At 38.1% G+C, this 15,750-nt stretch overlaps 1 protein-coding gene across 1 annotated transcript in view; it reads left to right on the forward strand.

The window, feature by feature from the left end:
* The first annotated feature begins 3,851 nt into the window (after positions 1 to 3,851).
* Positions 3,852 to 15,750, forward strand: part of Smp_142250 (suppressor of cytokine signaling, putative) — a 28,437-nt gene continuing 16,538 nt past the window's right edge. Inside the window, exons 1-4 of the mRNA XM_018791871.1 lie at positions 3,852 to 5,490; positions 8,796 to 9,194; positions 9,252 to 9,443; positions 11,440 to 11,604. Coding sequence (XP_018644978.1) covers positions 3,991 to 5,490; positions 8,796 to 9,194; positions 9,252 to 9,443; positions 11,440 to 11,604 — 2,256 coding nt within the window. The 5' untranslated portion in view covers positions 3,852 to 3,990. The remainder of the gene's footprint in view (positions 5,491 to 8,795; positions 9,195 to 9,251; positions 9,444 to 11,439; positions 11,605 to 15,750) is intronic.

Here is a 15,750-nt window from a genome sequence, read left to right on the forward strand (position 1 = left end):
GTAGTCCCCTCTCCATTGAGTAGATCATGAAAGGCCTGGAACCTGTTGCTGAGGGCTAGCTTGAATTTACTGAGTTTTTCGGTATCTCAAAGAATGCAAATTAGACGAAGAACCATATTCACTAGCAGCTATAGTTCTTAAAATTGATATTTCTGCATGGCTCACATTAAACCGCATTAAATTTTTGTTATGTTGTCCGCCCCGTTGTCCAGTGCTTTTTTAGTTTTGGTTTCATCTTGGAAACCAGCAAATGATGATCTGACGCTATATCAGCTCCTCTTCTGGTTCCCACATCCTCCATCGTCCTCCTGAAATTTTTATTGGTGCAGATTTGGTCGATTGGTTCGGCGTATTGCGGTCCTGTGTAGTCCATGTGGTTTTGTCAATGCGTTTGTGTGAGTATATAGTGCCGCCTATGACCAGTTTATTGAAGGCACACAGGTTCACAAAACTCTTCCCATTTTCGTCCATGTCCTCCCACGACGTCTTCGTATACAGTGTTGTCCATTCCAACCTGGGCATTTAAATCTCCCATCAGAATGGTCAGGTCCTTTGTTGAGCACTTCCTGACGATTGACTGCAGCCTATCGTAGAATTGGTAGTTGTTGATCGTAGTCGTTGGTAGGCGCATAGTATTGGATGACGTTCACTGTAATGCCCTCTTTCTTTGTTTTTAAAAAGGCTTTGATGACCCTTGGTCCATGAGATTCCCATCCTACAAGTGCATTTTGTGCTTGTTTGGACAGCGTAAATGCAAACCCTTTTGTATGTGGAGCATTCTCTTCTTCATGGACAGAGTGTAACAGAAGCTCCCCTGAAGATAGTCGTTGTTGTCCAACCTGCGTCCAATGTTTTCCATTGATCCCAAGCACCCCCAGATTGTATTTCCTAATTTCTGCAGCAATTCGGAAGACTCTTACGGTCTCACACACTGTCCAGATGTTCCATTTACCTGTAAAAATTGTTGATCTGGTTATGAGAAGAGGCGCCGGCCTCATGACTTCCGAAGGAACTCGGCTTTCATCATGAGACGTCATAATTATTCCTTCAAATCCCAGGGCAGAGTTTAAATGTCATTATATGTAAAAAAAATCATGTTAGAAATAGTCTCAGCGATTGAAATTTTATTAATTCCAACGTTCCGTCCAGCTAACTTAAACTGGACTTCTGGGTAATAATCAAAATTAAAATCATCAAAGAAATATGTAGTGTTTTTTAACAATCATATCAAAATCTATACTACTTTAAACCAATCATATTTGGATGTTGAATTTATGTAAACAAGATAACATGAGTCAGTTGAATGAGAATCAAGTGAAAAGTTCAGCGATTTGAAATAAAGGGAGACTGGATAATTTGCGTGTTTGTGTATGTATGTGTAAGATGAGTTATTAATGAGTGATGTTCGGTGTTGATAAGTTTTCATGTGGAGTAAAAAATAAGCATGAAAGTGCAAACTGAAGGTTGAAAGATTGTTTCTGAATCATTGAATTGCAAGCAAAAATGAGAATCATCAAGTACACAATTGTAATGCTAAACATAACTCATATTGATTTCAGTCATAATAACGATTCGTGTGAAATAAACAGGTTGAATAAAGAAAGGGTCCAATTACTAGTTGATGAATGTTTGCCAAATGGTTGCTATCCGAATGCCATCCTTTCTGTTTAGGCTGTTCTTATCCGCCCATATATACAGCGTTTCTGCTGTCAATCTTTTTTTATGAGTGTTGAAACCTTTTTGAAGGAGGAGCTACAGGTGAAGTTTTAAGGTAAATATCCCTTAGCTTATTTGGGTATGTGAGAACAGGAATATTGTATACAACTGCTTAGTAGGAAGACATCACTCTTTTCGTCACTTCTTTAGCCGTACACTTTAAAATACACTCAGCTTTAGCGAGTTGTTCAAGATTTTTATCAGTAATATTACCCCATAAATGTTCGAACACCTTACTAAACCACAGTTCCACAAATCCTCATACTGAGTTAAAAACGTAAGATGAAATGTCAGAACAATCCTTGGGGTTTAGTGCTTCCGAGATCCTTTTGGATTATCGAGTGATTTTGAGCACACACAAACTATCACAGTCTTAGAAACAAATTGTTCGACATGACCACAATGGTGAGAGAATTAGGTCTCAACTTAACCGTTGTCACAGAAACACAAATCACCATAGATATAGATTTTCTCCATTTACTGAAGGATATGTCTGAACTAGAATTGACAGATTTACAAACCTCGAGGAGAAGGCATATACTCACATGCCATAGATTGCTTTTGCCTATAGTTGTGTATATCAAAGGCACATAATAGCAGAGTATGTGAAATAGCCAGTTAAAAAAATAAAATATGGACATAGTTTAGTAACTTTAGCCCACCTTGTTTTGCTGAAAACTTTATTCTATGTCATATCTGCACACAAAATAAGACTGATTGTTGTCTTATCGTCATGAATATCAACTCAATCACAACAAAACTTGAAACTGTCGGAACGTAAGCCTAATCAGCGTACTTAAATAAATCTCGGAAAAGATTATTTGAAAAGAATTGTTTTAGTATTTAGACGAAAACCATATTCTTTCTGAAAAGCAGCACAGCTTTAGAATAGGAAATTCATGTCCCAAAAACCTATTTGTAGCTCGTGAAAATCAGTGAGCTCAAGTGGAGACAACCAGTTGTATTTTAATACAAAATTACAACGCATTTCGGCAAAATATAAAAACCATACTCTGAATACTTCATTTGCAAATTTCCATCATTTGTCCTTCACATTCAGTGTGATTCTTCAAATTCACAATTCTTTTCCATTTTCCCTTCTATTCTTTTCAGCTCGATCTTCTTAGCCTTCTGCTGCCAGGAGACCCACTTCTGATTGGTGTTGCATACTGCATCTGTCTGTCAACATACGTAGCATTTACCACAAGCTTTTCAAAATAAAAGCTATGCCTATTTGTCTATCTGGGAAACTGTGTTTAATGGAGTTCCGTGGGGGACAGTTCGGGGGTCAATGTTGTTTCTCCTATGTGCTAACGACTTTCCGAGTCTCCTATCAACATAGGTTTTGTTATATACCGACGATATCAAGATATGCAGAGCGATAATAGATTAAGGTGATAGTTAAAAGCTTCGAGTGCCTTACGGAAATTGCGTGAATGATCTAGAATTCAGTAGTTGCCTACTTTTTTGACTTTGTGTACAATATTCGTTCGTCTTAAACTCGATTGTTGCATAAAAACATTTGGTCCTTGTCTAAAAGGAGTTAATATGCTGTCGGAAAAGGTTCAAAAAACCTCACCTAAGCTGATTCCTGGAATCGCGAAGCTCTTGTATGATGACAGTCTGGGTGAGCTTAATCTATCCCTCTTGTCATACTAAGGGATCAGAGGTGACTTGAACACAGCTTATAAATTACTTGATGGCTAATTCGCAAATGATATACCTTCATTTTGCCTTCCAAAACTGAGAGTTTACGAGGATATAAAATGTCCACAAACCCAGACCATGTCACTGGTCAGATGACAATCAACCTTCCCATAAAATCAACAACGAATGGAACTCATAACCTCAACATGTGACTAAAGGTCCATCTGCTGATGCACTCAAAAAGAAAGCTGGATTGACCGAAAAAACCCACCATGTCTAGGATTAAGACAAGCCACCCACCCTTCTATCTATTCCAATGTGAAACTGACTATTATTACTTGAATAGTTTTTCCCTTAACATTCAGAAAAAAATTTATGAAAATTCCTCCCTACCACTATCGGAAGCGCTGTGTAACCATCTAGAAACAGACGTCAAAGTTTGAAGTTTTCAAGTCTTACTTGTTTTAACCCACGTTTTGCCAAAGCGCACATTACATCTGTGTGCGTTACTGTACTTAGTGTTATTAAGGATGAAGTCAATCTCCAGAGTACTCAGAAGTCATCTTGTCTCAAATCTCACTGATATTTTTCTTTGTTAACGCCCTATGTTTTCTTTCTGAGCATGCCATGCAATTTGAGACCGGAGTTTGGTCATGTGAAAAGCATACTGTTGTGTCTCCTAAAGAGGAAGCGAATTATGAGTGTGGAGTTGGTCACCTTCCAGCATCATCTTCGACGAATGAAAATCCACCTCCCGTCCCACCAAAAGCCTCGAAACATATTCCTCCCCTACCTCCAAAACACATAACCCGTCCAGTTCGACAGGTAAAACATAAATGCATAAAATGTGAACCAACTGTCAGTTTGCAAAACCTAAATTTTCCACCTATTGGTCACTTACCAGACGTTTGTGCGGTATGCAGGCGAAGCGGTTTACATCCACACTCTACATGTGACGTTGAGTCAATCGACAAACCTCAGAAGGATCCAATCGACCCTCTACCCGATCACGAGGATGTAAAGTACAAAAAATGTCTTGAATGTCCCCAAACACCTAGTAGCAATAATATAAAGTCCCAGTACTCGTCACATCAAAACAGTGAAACAAATCGACCGGGTAAAATCCCATCTGATAGGAATGGTCATTCCTGTTTGTTTACGTTCGATAAAAATATTTCTGATCCGAAATGCACTCAGCCATTCACTTGCAAACGGTTCACAAAACGACATATTTGTCAGGGAGTCTCGAAACACCAAGAACCTAACCTATGCGAGCTCGGAAGGGATTCGAGTTCGACATCTGACTTACCATCATCAAACTGTACTTGCTCTGGAAACGTATGTGGTCTTCATGGTGGTAGTAAACTAGACTCTAGCTACACGCAAAACTCAAGATGCTTTTCCTCAGAATATCGTGGACTCAATTTAATTTCAGATCATTCTACGGGATATAAGGTTTCTCGGTATCAAGAGCAAGGTGATACAAACAAAACAAGGTGCGGTAGTTTACAGTGGATATCTGACACTTTCCAACGTATATTTCATGCTTCTAAGAGCTTGAAATCTAAAACAAATTTTCTTCACCCACCAGGTGATTCACTTGTAAATGTAAAAAATTTACCTCAGTTAAATGAAGATAAATTTTATAGGCGACTGAAACCACTTGTTCATAAGAAGGATCGCGAATTGAAGAGGGATGTTTTCGATCAGAAGTTTGGGTGTCGTTTCGTACAACACAAACGTTCTTTCAGCCATAATAGTTCTCTTATTGAAGGAGTCAGATTTAGTTCATATAATCAGAATGGCTGTGAATCTAATGGAACTCTGGATCCCCGTGTTGACCATCATTCACTTCCACCTAGATCAACAAACAGTCGGAGTTCCATTGTTAAATGTAAGAATTCACTTTTTAGTCCAAATACAACAAAAAGACATTTTGAGCGCCTTGACAGTATAAGCCCTTCAAACGGTCGATTAAAACATATACATGTATCCAAAACTATAGGAGCTGCTCAGTCCGGATACCAAACTTCAAATCGCCCAAATATGTGTATGAGCCATAGAAGACCAGAGTCTGCTCTAGCAATGATTTGTGCTTGTTCCCCCTATGTATCCGGTCAAGTAAACGTAAGTATTATCTTCATATTTTGTCTTTTTTTCACCAATGGTTCTATTAGTCCATTAAAGAGTGTCTGATATTCCGAGTAAGAAATCATGTATGATTCGAGGTAGTTTATTCACCGGTATTCTTTAGCAGTTATTTCACTACTAAAAATATTTTTAAGTGGTAATGTGACTTTTGTCAGGTATGAGTTTATGAGCCTAGTTTTCGGCCATATTATGAAGGTCAATAATACTGCCCGGATCCGTGGACCTTGGTATGTAGGGAATGGTTTGAATCTGTGACCTGGTTGGAAAATAACCACTAAATTCCTGCTGCTTTTCCGTGCTAGAAGCGAGCAAATTACTCTGGATTGGACTCAAATTTACTTAGAGTCTGAAAAACCCCACCAAATACATATGCGCCACACAATAACAATTAGAATGTGAAGAGACAGAGTGTAAAGTAGAACAATAACGAACAGAAATTAGTGTATGATAGTGACCAACTGAGATGGTTGGGTCACGTGTTACGTATGCCTGGACACCGATAACCACGACTCGCAATGCTGACTAGTATTGGGGATGGTTGTAAGAGAGTTAGGGGCGGCCAAACCAAACGTGACATCAGTGCTTGAAGTCACTAACCTCTAGTCTAATCCATGCTTGTAGATGCAGACTACTTGGTTGGGGTTCGCGTGACTATCGTAACCAATGGTTGGAGACTCTGTGTGACATGGTTCAGAGTCAATCACAATGGTGTGGGTGTATACACTTTCTGTCTTCGCTTAAACTATGAGACTAAAATTGCTTCATATCTCTCTTCCTGTACTATATCCCTATATACAACCTTTCTTTTGTATATTATTACCATTAAATCAGCTACTTCTATGAATTCGGTGTTCATCTTGTTGTGCTAATGAAGTATGGCAACTTGAACCGAGGCATATATGTGCCTCGTCCTACGTTGTAGCTATCTGACTCACCGTATGATAGTGAAATAATAATAATAACAGAGGCAGTCCAGTTAGCAAAGGCACAACCAGAAAAAATTCTTCCAGTTAAAGGAATTATTATTATTAATGGCTTTATTATTATATCTTTGGTACAATATAGAATTCTCAGCACAAAGTATTTCAGCAAGTTTCTTTTTCTTATTTCTTGGCCGATCCTTGCGATGAATATTGAGTGGTCGCCGGTTAGATGTTAGATACAACCTATCTTTTTTATATTACCACCACTAAATTAACTACTATGAATCCGGTGTTCATCTTGTTGTGCTAACGAGGTATGGGAACTTGGACCGATGCATATATGTGCCTGGTCCTACGTTGTAGCTGACTGACTGAGTTAGATGTTAGCAGCTCAAGAATCGACATGTGAATAATGTATATTCTTTTCGATGCATATTGCCAGCAACCACGATGTTTCTGATTAGGCTTTTTTGTAAGTTGTACAGCGGAATTTAGTGAACTTTTCACAAACGCACCTGAATAGGTTGAGACTAATAGGCCTAATGATATGTTAAAATAAACAAGAAAACAGATAACTTGTTGAAATATCCAGATGGTAGGAACAGGTAGTCTAGATATTCAAGCAGGCCGCCTTAGTCCATTTTTTATGAAGAAAGTAAAAGAAAGTTACAGCAGGATCGCTACTGGTTTCTATTCTGAGCCATATCTGACAACGTCTTGAGTCACTGTGTTGCACCATCTCTAGGACCCCAACCAGGGAGTCGTAAAGTACCAACAGAAGCTAGCCCTTTGCAGCTTTCTTTCATACCACGACACGATGTCATATAGTGACCACCTCTCCGCCTTTTCCAACCAGTCCCAGTGTCGGAAAATAATGCACAACGTGGAATTCTCTGGGACGACATTCGTAGAACATGACCAAGCCACCGAAGTCGATGTTTCAAGGTAGTGACGCCAATTGAATTATCGTCCCTGTGCCCGAACATAGTGTGTTCGGGCGTTCTTCCTTCCTATACTATATCTTTATATACAACCTATCTTTTATATACTACCACCACTAAATTAACTATATCTATGAATCCGGTGTTCATCTTGTTGTGCTAACGAGATATGGCAACTTGAACCGATGCATATGTGTGCCTGGTCCTACGTTGTAGCTGACTGACTGACTAGGTACTTCACATAATTGTTGAATCACTAGTTTGGTATGGATAAATGTCACAATAACTAGTAAATTGTCACGTGATTGTGCATACACCTTGGTAAATAGATCTGAGTTACAATATATGATGTGCTTAAGTCCTGCAGTCACAAATCCGTTTAAAGTACTTAATATCCTCAACTTTCGGCACAGTACATTAAACTGTATGTAAGTTACCTGTTTTAACCACTTCCAAGTAACAGTCTAAACATATGACATTTAACAATTTATAAATAATTGGGAAAATTTAAAAATTACTTGTTATATAGAGCTTTTACCCTCACTGGGACTGACATGGGAAATTCTATTTCTAATTCCCAATCGTTGCTGCTACTTTGCTGTGATGGTCGGATATAGCTATCCTAATGACCCAGTTAAAATATTTTTTCTGGAACACTTCACTGCAGTGCCTTGGGAACTGCGGTCACGCTCTCAAGTCACTATGACCACTTCTAATCCAACTTACTTTTCAGGTACTCTCTAGAAGAGCCCTTCCACGGTGTAGGCAACTGGGAAGTGATAACTGCCCTCATACCTATAATTGCACTCAAGATCACTGTATTCATAATTTTCTAGAGGTACCTGAAAAGGAAATTGGATTAGAAGTAGTCTTAGTGACCTGAGAGCGTGACCACAGTGCCCAAGGGACAACTACTTGAGGTCGGTCACATACGACCTTTTTGTGAGTAATTCTCGTGTTAGCTCCGTACTTGTTGGGACCTTACCGCCGGAGACGGATATCTGTGGGATAAGATGAGGTGTGCATTTTTAGGATCGACCTTTTCTAATCCTACCCCACTTTGTTGGAAGTCAGCATCTCTGTTATGCTGGTTGTCTGAAGGAAACGCCTTACTGCCGTCACACCTCTGTACAGTTAGCAGAACGACTTCGCCTTCAGACCTTGCGTTTGTTGCTTTTAGTCTTACCACTCTTCAACCGACCTGTCTGGCATGGTAGGACCTTGAGAAATGATTGTCCCAGTCAGTATAGCTCGATTGGTTCATCACGATAGGTAAGCGCGACCACCACGTCAAGGTAGCAGCAACGGTCGGGATCAAGCCTCCTAATTATATTTGTGTTACATCTTTTTTACTACACGCATCTTTTTTATTGGAAACTAATAATCACTCAACTGTGTTTTTCTCTATCAATAATAGTCCATCGATTCTACTAGAGAATGCTTTTCTTGTATGGGAAGTCATTCCTCATCTACAAAAGTTCCAGCTTGTAGCTGTCCCAACCACAAAAACCATAGGTGTTGGTTAAACAGTCCAAATTGTACGGGTATATCGAAGCCCCACAGTGGAAAAGAACAAAACAACGATGAAGCTACTACTACTCAGTTCACTCAGGGGATCCTTCCATTAAATCCTGACGTATTGCTGGTCAAAGAACATGAAAGTAATTCTAACTGTGATACTACAAATTCAGTTACTTCTCACCTCCCCTGTGAGATTCCTGTTGATTCTAATAGAAAGGTCTTAAACTTCACTGAAGGTATCGGATTTGGACCACATCCAACTACTATAATCGACGAGAATGGTCAAATTCATCACGTTCATCACATACACCACGTCCATCATGTTCATCATCATCATCATCATCACCACGAGTGTGCAGATGGCGTCTCCAATGATATCGCATCCTGTCCTCTTAGCCCAGTTACTAGTCCAGTTGTCTGTGACAGACAACGTCCACCGACAACAATTGCATCTGCCTTGGAGACGTGCAATGTAGAGGAAGCAATAATCAGTTCTCCATCTTCTTGTCAGAACCAGCAGGTCGGCGTTACGGAACAAGTTGTTGTAAGTAAATTTGTAGTAGTCATCTGTTCATTGAGCTTTACTTTTCTATAAATGTCTCCCATGGAGTCATTCTCGTAAAGTTGGAATTAATTTTATTATCCCTTTCCTCCTGAAAGTTAAATATATGTGCATTTCATAAAACAGTTCCGGGTGTGTGTATATTAATTGTGTAACAATTTATTGGTAGAGTATTGAAGCACAGATATTTACTTTAATATTAGTTTAGTAGTAAAAACTAAGAATTAGTCTAAATTTGCAGATATGCACGTAGATAACTGATTAGAAGAGTCAACATCAAGGGCTGTCATTAAACTAACCATCAAAGGCCATGAAAAGCTGAACTTCGGTCTTGCTTGTACTTACGGTTTGCCAGATCGCTACGGTCCTGATATGTCTGTGTTCAAATCTCTACTGGCCACGGGGACTCGTTTGAAAGTTTCGAAATAAGGCGAAAAGCTATCCAATCCTCCCTAGTTTTCTAGCTGAGTCTAATAGGTAATAAAACCGCCGCTGAGAAACTCCAAGTATATATATATATATATATATATATATAACAATTATATATAACAATTATTATTATTATTATTACTATTATTATTATTAGTATCACTATTATTAGTAGATATAGCAGTAGTAGTACTAGTAGTTGTAACGAAGTCAATATTGGGAATATTATAACCTAGAATTATTTAACTAACCACGATTTCTATTTCTGCCGTATAGTTATTCAGTAATTGGATTATTGCGTTTTTTTGTTCCCTGTTTTATGAGCTTTCTTTGGACTCACTATTAATTCATGTTTTGTCACTCCTTGGCAATTGATAATTAATTACGCACATTTTGCTCCAACGATCTCTGCCACATACGACTTGATTACGCATGAAGTATGACCCCTTATTTTGGTCGTGCAAACTCATCAATACTTGATTATAAGATAAATAGAGGCTTGTTCGCCCCCTGTGATCTGTTGGTTTAAGTCCCGGTATAGAAGGGCAGACACCATGGACCAATAGAGGTTTAGACTGTCTCAACCACAGCTCAAGATTAATCGTTATCGATCAAAGCAATAAATCTTAGTCTGTAGAAAAACTGGTTATGCTCAGGGCAGATGACTATAAGCCGGGTTCTGGTTGATTAGTCCTATCGAGTGATATCGATTAAACTAAATCATAATCTAATTTCTTACATAGTTCACTATAATTTGAGCTGCAATTACAAGTGCTGAACATTGTAAAGCAAATGTTTTCCTTTTTCTCATGATTAGTAAATGGTACTTTGATTTGATGTGATTCATTTTCACGTCATCTTTTCGCGAAGAACACATTGAACCAAATTTCTCATTACATTTCCGATTTACACAAATTATAATTGGAAGCGCTCAGTAGATTCTTATTGTACTGTTTATCATAGTCTATTTGCCGACATGACTATTTTATTTTTATTTTTCCTTTACACTAACAGTTCATTTAATAATTTAGGCTTTAATTTTTTTAAAATCTGTTAATGTGATAGAATTCTGAAAATTCCACTTTCTGTACAAGGCTTAATCGCTATATGCTAACTAGTTAATTTTCGAACAATCACTTCAGACAAACGGTTTGAAAATGTCTTTCCCATAAATTCTATATAAACTCTTTTTATCACTTTGTACTTTTTATTGTTTCGGTTCTTTGGAACATATCCTTTTTTCTTATTATTCATATTCCAGTATGAGATTAGACTAACGAATTGCAATGGCAAGGAAATAAAAGACAAGCGTCAACTTAACAGTTCCCCACGTTAATGTCGTAAATTTACTATCCAACTTTATTAATACTATCAGGAACAATATCTTGTACTGAGACCTTTTTTCATATTAATAGATGGATACTTCTCTCAGTTTTTAATGCCTCTCAGTAAGCTAATGATACATTTGATTTTTCAGGATTCCAATCAATAATCAGTTTTGTATCTGAACACTTCATCGGACTATTTTATCTTGTCTCTTCCTTTTCAGCCTGTTAGCAGTTGTCATACCTATAACGCCTATGATGTTAGGGCATCTGATAGTATAAGTACAACGGCGCCCATCAGTTCAACACGCTTATCTAACCAAAGGTTATCATCTACACTACAAGATAGTCGATCTTCATTTCATCGAAGCATGTTAGAATTGAGAAAGGTAAGATATTTATGATCGTTTCTATTTATAATACCTGAATATTTGTCACTAAAAGCCTTAACCAAATTTATCCGAGTAAGTAAAGCGAAGTGCTAGAGATCTTGTGGCGTGTTTCTCTTGTTCCGTTGATGTAGCCGAAGTTCATTTCTTCTCACCTGTCAATATATATATATATCCGTCTATCAATTAAGGGACGAGTATACTGCGCAGCAGTTCGCTCTGTTCTACTTTACGGCTGTGAAACATGGCCATTAAGAGTAGAAGATACTCGTAGGTTACTAGTATTTGACCACAGATGCCTTAGAAATATTGCTCACATCTGCTGGGATAACCGGGTAAGTAATAGCGAGGTTAGACGCAGGGTATTAGGGAACGATGGTAAATCAGTTGATGAGGTGATGAATCTTCATCGACTGAGATGGTTGGTTGTTTGTTATCTTGATGAGGTATGCATCTTTCCAGTGTGTCGTTGGGACTTATTCTTCCTCCCAAATCTTCTTGAATAGATTGTGGAGCATGTTTTCAGTTTCTTCAATGTGTTACTTTATTGCTTCGTCTGGTATATTGTGAGGTGGTGCTGTTTCCCCATTCTTGATTTATCTAATGTGCATTCTGATTTCTTGGATCATTGGTAGGGTGACATGTATAGGGATGTGTGTGTTGTTTCGACGTCCTTTTGGTTTATTAGGTTGATGTATTGAGGAGCACCTCGACATATTCTACCCACTTGTTTCTCTGTTCTTGAATCATGGTGATTGTTTCGCCTTCTTTGTGGTTGACGTGTCTCTCTGGTATACTATATTTCCCTGTTGGCTTCTTCATTGTATCATACAGTTGTCTCATGTTTCGTTGTGTTACAGCTTTCTCCGTTGTCGTTTGTAGGTCCTCCACATATTCCTGCTTGTTGACTCTAATGTTATTCTTCAGTTGCTTGTTTGCTTCGGTGTATTGATCTTGTGCGTTAACTTTGTGTGTTCTTGTTTGGCTGTTGTTACTCGATCGGGCTTAGTGTGCTGTTAATGTCAATGATCTGTTTTACAGTTGAAGACACTAGTAAACGCCTATTTATGGACACTTATTGTTAAATGGTTAAGTACTATTTACATGGCATGTTTATTGTTTGACCAGAAGAAAATTTCAGCTGCATCTCTGAAAATTACGAGTTATAATCACACCTTCTCTACATGGATCTCGACAACTGAATAGTATCACTATACAGTAAATGTATAGTTGAAATTACTTAACTATTTCATCTAAGACATTAACCATCGTACTATAAACAAAATTATACGCCTTAAATCTGTAGCATTATGACTCTCATGCATATTTTATTACTATATTACTTACGCCTGTTACCCCTCGTGGAGGAGCATAGACCGCCCACCAGCATTTCCATCCAACCCTGTCCCAATCAATCCTCTCCAGTTCTTTCTAATTAACACTCATCCTTTTCATATCTGCTTCAATCTCCCGGTGTAATATGTTCTTTGCCCCTACTCTTTTCCGATTTCCTTTCGGATTCCAAGTTAGGGATTGCCTCGTGATGCAGTTTGGTGATTTCCTTAATATATGTCCGATCCACTTCCAACGTCTTCTCCTAATTTCCTCTTCAGCTGGAAGCCACTCTCTCCTCTCCCATAAAACGCTGTTGCTGATGGTATCCGGCCAGTGAACGTTGAGTATCTTGCGTAAACCGCTGTTTATAAATACTTGTACCTTCTTGACAATGGATGTAGTAGTTCTCCACGTTTCACCTCCGTACAGTAGGACTGACTGTCTTGACGTTCGTATTGAAGATTCTCACTTTGAAGTTAGTTGACAGTTGTTTTGAGTTCCAAATGTTCTTCAATTGCAGAAATGCAGTCCTTGCTTTGCCAATCCTCGCCTTTACATCTACATCCGATCCTCCTTGTTTATCAACGATGCTTTCCAGATACGTGGATGTTTCCACGTCTTCCAGAGTTTCGCCGTCAAGTGTGATTTGGTTGGTATTCTCCATGTTGTATTTGAGAATCTTGCTTTTTCCTTTGTGTATGTTGAGGTCTATTGATGCAGAGGCTGCTGCTACATTTTTTGTCTTCGTCTGTATTTGTTCGTGTGTATGAGATAGGATTATTAGTATATTACTAGTCACTTAATTATGAATAATTAATAAATGAATGAGTAAAACCGTTAAACAATTTAAATTATATACAAGCTTGTGTACACAATTCTCATCAGCCCTTGTAGTCTGGTGTGTGACGAAATCTCAGCACGGATACAGAAGGCTCGTCTAGCTTCCGCCAACTTGCGTCATTTATGGCGTAGACGAGATATCCGTCTAACAACCAAAGGACGGGTTTACTGTGCAGCAGTTCGTTCCGTCTTACTTTATGGCAGTGAAACATGACCGATAAGCGTAGAGGATATTCGTAGGCTACTAGTATTCGATCATAGGTGTCTTCGAAACACTGGTCGTATATCCTGGGACCACCGGGTAAGTAATGCAGTTGTTAGGAAACGGGTACTAGGTAAAGATAGCAAATCGATTGATGAAATAGTGAAACTTCATCAGTTGAGATGGCTGGGACACGTGTTACGTATGCTCAACCACCAACTGCCCCGACGTGCAATGTTTTATGGTGTAGGAGTAGGTTGGAAGGAAGCTAGGGGAGACCAGACCAAAACGTGGCACAAACCCATGAAGTGACTGAAAATTGGACTGAGCCATGTTGGTAGATGTAGACTACCTGGTTGGGATTCGCGAGACGATACCAATCGATGGTGAGAGACCTTGAATGACATGGCTCAAAATCGTTTGAAATGGCAAAGGTGTATCCACTCTTTGTGTTCTACCAAATCCTAATCTTCTGAATTCTTCATGTCTCTATCTTTCTTCTCTTTCCAAATTTATTTCACTGGATTATACTCCTTCAATAACATTTTCAAACCGTAATATTTCGAATTACTACTTACACTTTTACTACCTCTACCACTATGGGGTTTGAATCGTTAATTGTATCTCTGTGCTAATGTGGTATGGCAACTCGAACTGATGTACGTACGTACGTACGAAGTTCTACTTTGTGACTGACTGACTGACTGACACAATTTAATAAAATCTTAAATTGTAAATAATATTTCCTTATCAAGTAATTTTCTCGTCCAAATTTTAGTTTTCATTTTGTTTTATCTATCCCATCATTTAGATTGTTATTATTATTTGTATTCTCTAATATATGTACTAAATTATTTGATTGTAACCATCATCATTATCATTATTATGAATATTATGACTCATTTGTATGTACATATAATTGTAGTTTTATATATATATATATTTGTCTACATATTTGTCTTCATTAGAATAAATAGTCCCAAAATTAGAACAATTGAAAACTTGTTATAAATGTAACATTTTTCTAATTCACATTTTATATAGTTGAGATCATGAGTCAATTGAGGCTAGACCACCATGGAAAACCTGGAAGCACTGGACGGCCGTTTCACCATATTGTGGGACACCTTAGAGACTGATAAGTTCTGGGTTCGAATCTCGCGAGGCGGGATCGTAGATGCGCACTGCTGAGGAGTCACACAATAGGACATAACGGCCGTCCATTGCTTACAGGTTTTCCATGAAATTTTTTGCGTGCTTTTCTCTACTACAATCGATTTTAGTGTATGGTTTCAGTTACAAGTCTCATGTTTGAATGGTGTCTGTGCAGTATTTATTTTCATTTTATAGTTATGGCAATTTATAATCTTCTTTTGACAAAATGTCAGCATATTTAAAGTTTAATAATAATTTTTTTTAAAGTCCAATGTAATAACTGTATTGAGAACACGAATATTGAGATATTCTGCCTGGTGTCTACAAGCTGATCATTAAAATAATAGACGATTCTTCAAGTTGGCTGACTTAGACTAACAAATGTTGCAATCGTTAATGTGAAATGTTGTCTATTTAGACTAATGAGTCCCGTCTAATCAGCTAGTAACCAATCATGATATATCATGTAAATTATATGTAGAGAGAAGGAAGTAGGATATCTAAAATCAGATATCTCGAAAAAATCACGAAGTCTTTTTTATTATTTTTGGCTCTATAAGGGACAACAGGCTTATTAAATGAATGTGTGCGAACAATGAATTTATAAAAAATCA

Source organism: Schistosoma mansoni (assembly GCF_000237925.1).
Source record: "Schistosoma mansoni, WGS project CABG00000000 data, chromosome 1 unplaced supercontig 0034, strain Puerto Rico, whole genome shotgun sequence".
Classification (NCBI taxonomy): Eukaryota; Metazoa; Platyhelminthes; class Trematoda; order Strigeidida; family Schistosomatidae; genus Schistosoma; species Schistosoma mansoni.